The sequence below is a fragment of the Nymphaea colorata genome, chromosome 10, assembly GCF_008831285.2.
Source record: "Nymphaea colorata isolate Beijing-Zhang1983 chromosome 10, ASM883128v2, whole genome shotgun sequence".
Taxonomy (NCBI): domain Eukaryota; kingdom Viridiplantae; phylum Streptophyta; class Magnoliopsida; order Nymphaeales; family Nymphaeaceae; genus Nymphaea; species Nymphaea colorata.
Genome location: NC_045147.1, coordinates 17821083 through 17828767, shown reverse-complemented (window position 1 = coordinate 17828767; position 7685 = coordinate 17821083). Strand labels below are relative to the sequence as shown.

Genomic DNA, 7685 nt, shown 5'->3' with positions numbered 1-7685 from the left:
AGGTTGACAAATCTAACGTGCATTGATTTTATGAGTTCGATTCAACCTAATCAATAAAAAAAAAATACATGAAGATCTTTTAGACAAAGATTGCTTCACGCATTTAATTCAAAGGTTCACACTAAGCTTTGTCCAACAAATCATCCTTTTATATTAATATTATGGTGATCATGTCAATTACATTTAAGAATTCGTTGGCAGGCTCCTTATTAACTTTTGGCTTATTCCTATGTTTGAAAACCCTATGTTACTTCAAAGAACATGGGTTTGCCGACAAACCTGCTCCCACCTTTAATATTAATATCTCGGTCTTGGCTCCAGATCTAAAACACAATATTATTATTCCCTAGACAGGATTCAGCAAGACATGATTTAAATGTTACCATTCAACCATTGACACAATGTACTTTTTCTCGGTATAATAAGGTAAAGTTTTTTTTAAACAAAAAAACTTTACTGAATTTTTAAAAAATAAAAGTTCTTAAAAATAAAATGCATAAATTTAGTAATAAAAATGCAAAAAAAAAAACAATAATATGAAGAAACATGTTTTTCATACTTTTTTGGCATTTTTTTCATTTTGACATTTTTCCAAAAAAATATCCTTTTCAGCTGACCTAAATATTTGACGTATAAAACACGTATTTTTTTAAAAAGACACAGTTTCTATGACAATAATGATCTGGATTGCATCTACCATCACAGTTTCTATGACAATAATGATCTGGATTGCATCTACCATGTCAATCTTCAAAAACTCCGGAATCGCATTACAGATGACAAAGGTACAAGATTCATGGGCCAGGCAACCACCAAGATTAATTTGATTTCCATTCGTTTTACAAGCTACAATTAAATGAATCTAGGAAAGACAACCTCCGAAATTATCAATACAACCCTTATATCAACAGATAAATACATTTTGAACCATATATTACACCAATGCAAACTAGGCATGCTACTTTCAAGACACCTATAATGCACAATCAAATGGTACAAGCAAAATATGCCGGCAAAGCAGTATGGGAAGCCCACACAGTGCTCCATCTCTGCAGCTCGAATCTTCACATATTCCCACGCAATTTCGTGGCTCAAATGCAAAGTGTACACGAATACTTGCTCCATTAGTATTGGGTAAACAAAACCATATGACTCGGGACAATGGTAGGCATCACTAGCCCCGAGGCAAAAGAAAGAATGGAAAACCCTCTTGCATTTAAGCTCGCCTGTCATGACCCCGTGTTGAAATTGAGGATCTCCTGACAAAAGGATGGTCGAGAAGCTTAGCTGCAGTGGGCCTCATATCTGGATCCACTTGTAAGCATTGATTGATAAAATCGCATGCATCTTTTGATAGTTGATCAGGAACAGGCGGTGGTTCATTCCGGCCAATTTTGAATATTGCAGCAGTCTGTAATGCATCGCGGAAATGGTTAATATCGATGGACATACACCGACATCTTAAACTGTGCATTCAGCAACAATACTATGAGCTTGCCAGACATTTAGGAAAGAAGTCAAAATCAACCACATCCTTGTAACAGGCATTTTGCCAACATTAGTTAAAGGCTCAGACCAGACAAAAACAGATGGTAAGATTCCAAGTTCACGTACAGCCTCCATCCCATTAGTATTTCACTCCCTAGCCCATTATAACTTGGTTCCCAGGCTTCACAGAGCAGACATATGCCCAACCGAATAACTCGAAAACTTCAACTAGTATTTTCTAATATAACCCTATGAATTGGTGTTTGGTGATATCTGCCTACATAAAATACTACAAGCTTGCCTTTAGATCAGCCAAACAACACTCTGGCTAACAGTAACAACATTCCTGCTTAATGGAACCATAAAAAGCTACAGATGCGGTAAGAACTTTCAGAGGCAATAGTTGTTCAGTTGCTTACAAAACACTTTCCCACAGAAAGTAATTGATTACATTTCTCAAGAAACTGCATGAAACAAAGCACCAAGAACAAAAAAAAAAGATGCTTGTAGATTTAGGAGGAAAAACCATCACTGATGCATAGAAAGCAACACATACAGAATCAGGGATGTCGAAGGTAAACAAATTTAGAAGGCAGCAAAACTCAAGTAGCATAAAAACCAACTTGCGATAAACTCAAATTTCCAGATAACATGAATTTGCCAAGGACTATTTTTGAAAGATATACCCTGATAAACACTCACCCATTCCAAGTTTCCATACGGAACCTGACCAGTTAACATCTCCAATACTGTGCAACCAAGGCTCCAAATGTCAGCTGGAAGGCCATATGTCTTTCTAGGATTTACAACCTGCAAAACAAGTCAAGCAATTGACAATCTTATATGCATAATGTAATACACAAAGCAGAAGCAAGCATATTAAATAATATTAAGAGGGATCAATTGATGATTGATGGCTAAAACTCTAAAGAAAAGGTAACAAATCAAACCTCAGGAGCCATCCAGTATGCGCTGCCCTTGCAAGACTGCAGCATATTTAATTTGTCCACCTGAAAGGATGGGTTCATCCAGAACATGCCATTCAGCACAATGAAACCAATTAAAAAAATAGCAGCAAAATTCAAGGCCGACCTCCTTCGCTAGTCCAAAATCCGCAAGCTTCACCATGCCATTTGAATCCACCAAAATGTTAGCACATTTTATGTCCCTGAAAGGGAAAAAGTATAGATGCTTAAGGCTGAAAGTGAAAACAGAAAACAGTCTCCTGCTGTAGTGAAGTTCGCTTGATATGAGTTGACACTCATTAAAGCACTTTCACACTCCATTAGGACATGACATTAAGCCCACAAAAATAACTATTCCAATATTCTAGTATCAACTTTTAAATGCTTTCAAGCATCTGCAAGTATTTCAATATGCAGCCAAAAATGCTTATAGCATTTGCAATCATTTAAGCACTAAATTATAGATACAAGCAAATACTGTGGTTTTGGACCCACCGACACAGTATAACCATATGCATACACCGATAGACAAATGAAATGTACATATTTACATATCCACATCTGTGCCTATCACCCCAACAGACCTTATGTGGAAATGGCTAGGCTGTATAGTGGACGCTCAGATTTCTTTCACACCAGTATTCCCTAAGTTCTTCACATATATCAGAGACGATAAAGAATTCTTGAAACATTATTGATAGCTGGCAGCATCTTACACAAAGATATCTTAAAGACTATGCCATATTGACATGCCTAAAAGGGCAAAAGAGAAAATGTTTTCTGTAACCCTTTTATTAGAAATAGTATATGAGAGGCCATGACACAAGCAAATTGGTGTTTCCACGAGACTATTGCTCAAAGGACCACCCTAAATGAGCCATCAACAACCATAATCATCTCGCATGGAACCATAAGCATTCGGGATTTATGCAACATTACAGCATTTGTGTTGTATTAGCAATGCCAAAGGGGCTTATAGCCCAAATACCGGGTTACGTAAACATGTGGAGACCCTAAGTGCTCAAAATGTGTGATAATGAACATAACTCACAAAATTTGAAAGAAAAATTAGCATCTTACCTGTGTAATACACCCTTGTCATGCAAATATTTCAGACCATTCAGGATCTGCCTTGTGTAAACAGATACTTGAGAATCTTGCAGGTCATACTTTTGATAAAGAGATGCCAAAGATTTTTGTGTCACAAGTTCGAGGAATATATAAAGTTTATCGTTCTTCTGTACAAATCAAACAACAAAATTTTAAGACCAAATATTTTTCAACATAGAGAAACATCAAACGAAGTTAATAACTTAAATACAGCAATTTGTTTTCTCGTTCTTTCAACACAATAAATTGACATATAGTACCAACAAACACAGATGCACTGCTATACTGAATGATGTATGGATGAACAAAAAACCAATTTAGCAAGCAATAATCTGTGAAGCTACTTTGATTTCATAGTAAAAGCAAATGTAGAAAGAAAAATACATTTGAAAAAGTAAACTCGGTTTTATAAAGAAAATTACATTTCAACAGGAAAGACACGTTATACAACCATGATGACATAGCAACACAGAATGTTCACTAGCATTATTTAGTAACTAAATCAGGAATTATCCCATTTAAAGGGCATTTAAATGTCATTTAAGCACAAGCTTCATATTTCCTTTTTCAGGTCCAATGGACACACTTGTACCAATAGAAACAATAAGTGGTTATTTACAGTCACTGTTTGGCATCCAAGACATAACAAAAAAAGTTCAGGTATAATCCAACTCATAGTAAAAAAAGGAAGCTCGGGTATTCATTTTCAGATTAGTAGTGCTTTCCAGTTGTATTTTGTTCACCAAACTAACTGCAAAAGTGCTTGTGGTCCACTTTGCTCATACTGCCAAAATTTAGTGTGTTTCATATCTTTCCTTTTGTTTTGTTTTCTTTTTGTTCTACTCTTGAGTAGCATATAATCCTTTAGGAAATTACCTTTGTAAAGAAAAAAAAAAATGATAGTGTTTTCAAGATATTACATCCCTCTCGAGTCCTTTGCAATATTTGGTTTGTTTTCTTAATTTACCAATATTGTAAGCTTTTCTGGCACCATTTCTTCCCCACTTGTCTAATCAAAGTGTCTGTACTTACTATTCATTTTGTGGTACTTCTATCAAAATCATCCTCTGAACTCTGAAGTGATCATTTGGGAATTTAAGAAAACAATGAGTATTCAAGAAAAACTGAAGAATGACTTAATGAAAGGCACCAAAGCGATCTCACCTTGTCAGTACCTAGATACTGAACAATATTCTCATGTTCGAACTGACTCAGCAGAGCAATTTCCTGAAAGGAAGCAAGTTATAGGGTGTGATTAGAGGGAGAACTTTGCCTTCCAACTATGCAGCATATAATCTAAATGCTCAAGTAACCAGCAGTTGTTAGCAATCTGATCTTATCATGATTCACATTTAGCAAGTTCAATTGGAAAGTAGAAAGTGGAATAGGCTTCTGCTTAAACTCACATGTTCGAGCTGAGTAATTTGGTTGTTGCCGCCTTGACCAATCAAAATAACTTCCTTAACCGCAAAGAAAAATCCATCACTGAGAAAAAAGAAGATTTTACATATCATAAGAAAGAGCAAGCAAATAACACAACTTTCCTTCTCTACTAGAACAAGATAACCAAATATCATGTCATATCTACATGAAAATAATTTTGCTCATCCAAGATCTTCCTTGAAAGAAAACTTATTGACCAGCGACTCTATAATGACTCACAGCTGTCAAAAAAAAAAAAGCTACAGTATACAAATTCATTTAAAAGTTCAACGCTTGTAAGTTCATGAAATGTTCCCTCTTCCTTTCGGTAACATAAGTCTGTGAGTGTTAGCCAACGGAGGGATATAAATGCCTTGTCATTAACCAATCTCTTATCTTACAACATGCACATTTTTAAAACGAGAAAATAAGAGCAACACGGCAATAGCGTTATAAACCTTTTTTAAATAATAAATCGTGGCATCGCATTTTCTTATTCGTAAAAACTCAGGGCAAACTAATGTGCCCGTAAAAAATGAAGACTATGGGGCTATTTCAAATATCAAATGGATTGTATACAGCATAGATTGACTAAGGCAGTTTTCATATGCACTCATTGTCCAGAACATCTACCTTATTCATAACGAATTTTAAGATAGATATGCCCCTGAAACCCTCTCAAGTTTATCAAGGTAATGTTACACTGCATAAAGCTGCAGAAAGTAGAATCCAGCTTATCCTTCTATATGGATGAACCTCATAGCTTTTCTGAGTATTCTATCCACAAAATGCATATACAGTATACTGCAATTTGCTGTGGATATAAATAAGCAGCTCAGACACCAAATTATTTGGCTTCTAAACTAAGCTAAGCTTACCGTAAGTTCAGGACAATAACATCGATTAATGCTCTTCCTTGCGCACTTAGAATCAACTAGTAGAAACCATCTATCAACAAATGAAACAATTATGCCGTTGAGGAGCAAAGATCAAGAAAGCCACGTACCTGCTGATTCCTTCATAGACCGTCCCAAACGATCCGCTTCCCAGAACCTCGCCCCGTTGCCATGACTTGATCTCCCGCTTGGCTTTCGCAATAGGAGATACAAATGTGGATTCCGTCGTTGTGGTGGAAGAATCGTCATCATTGGAAGTAGTGAATGAGCAACAGGCGGAGATGTTGTTGCTAAGGGGTATCCTTTCTACCGTCTCTTCCTCCTCCTCCTCTTCCTCTTCCTCTTCCCCTTCCTTGTCCATTTCTTCGTCGCTCTCTGACGATTCTACGAGAGTATTCTTTCCCCGTTCGTCATCCTGGGGGGCCAATGAGTTGAATAGATCCCATGTCGAGAACCCGTTATCTATTCTGGGCAGAGACATTGCAGGAGGAGGCGCAAGGGGAGACGCGAGAGCCGGCGGCCGGACGCCCTTAATTCCCAAGGTCTCCGTCCGACGAGGAGGCCATTGATCCCGCAACTCATTCCCTACAACCAGCCTTTCACCATCTTCCGAGGCCCTACCCTCTGTGTCCGGAACCCTAGCCTTATCCTCCGGCCTTGGCGCCTCCTGGGCAGGGGCTTCCCCACCACTGACAGCTACCTTTGCCCGCTCCAGCCCGTTGCCCCCCCGGGATTCAGCGTTAAATTCCCGGATACCCGTCTCCAGCGCCACCGGATCGCTGCTAGTACGGGCCGTGCTGCTCAAGTCCTGAAGGCGCGACCGCGGCAACATATCGGAAGCAGACCGCGCCTTCATCACTTCCCACGCGGCCGCCGGGATGCCGAAGTCCTCGGGCGAGCTGATCCCGAGCCGCTCGTAGATGTCCCCAAACTGGCCATCGATGATGCGGAAGCTGGTGACGGCCGAAGGGTCGGAAGGCGAGGTCTCCAAAGAGCGGACGCGGCGGGTGGGGCCGGAGGACGACGGGGAGGCGTCGTAATGGATGTTCTTAACGGCGTTCCGACGGTCCAGCCGGCGCCTCGCCCCCCGCTCGCTCTTGGACTCCGTCGGCATGGGCGACGGCGGCGACGCGCCACCAGCACCCGCTCCCTTGTTTCTGCCTCTCCTATCCGATCCAAACAGGCGCGTAAACATATGGCGATGGTGCCATCAACTAACCAGCTTCCATTCAAAACCTCCCCCCTCTAATCGCCTTCCAAATTCTCCAATTACAAGAACAGGAAGATCCACAACAGCACCAAGCCGCAGAAGAAGAAACAGCCCCCTCTCAGAGAAAGAGAGCGAGCCAGCGAAGAGAAGATATTGATTATTAGTGAGGGAGGGAGGGAGAGAGCGCGTGCGGATTGACGGAGAGAGACGCCGGAGGAGGACGGAGCCGTGCGTACAAGGAACGTCCAGACGTCTCTCTCTCTCTCTCTTTACACCGCCCGAGTTGACTGACCGAAGGCTTGCGCTTCCCGCGGGATAGCAGAGCAGCTATGATGTGGCGCCGTTGGTCAGCACAATTGACTTAACTGCCCCTGGCCTTCTAGACTAACGACAAGAAAGCGGGCGTCCCTCCCGGCCGGCTGGCGGCAGCCGCCACCGCCACCGCCACCGCCAACTCCGGCGCGGTCCCCTCCCAAAAATAAACGGCACCAAAGTCAGCTGTTAATCAACTAAAACCAATCGACACCCTTAAATTTCCTACTACTAACAATATATCTATTTTAAAATTAAAATATTCCTTTTTAAAATCTTTTG

General features: G+C 40.4%; 1 protein-coding gene across 1 annotated transcript; it reads right to left on the bottom strand.

The window, feature by feature from the left end:
- Positions 1–799: 799 nt before the first annotated feature.
- Positions 800–7400, bottom strand: LOC116262496 (mitogen-activated protein kinase kinase kinase 1-like). The gene is made up of 8 exons (XM_031641932.2): positions 5992–7400; positions 4970–5048; positions 4728–4790; positions 3534–3691; positions 2581–2656; positions 2439–2498; positions 2191–2298; positions 800–1411 (listed from the first exon to the last, which is right to left on the bottom strand). The coding sequence occupies exons 1-8, from the start codon at positions 7074–7076 to the stop codon at positions 1217–1219; spliced, it is 1824 nt and encodes a 607-aa protein (XP_031497792.1). The 5' UTR covers positions 7077–7400; the 3' UTR covers positions 800–1216.
- Between the last annotated feature and the right edge of the window lie 285 nt (positions 7401–7685).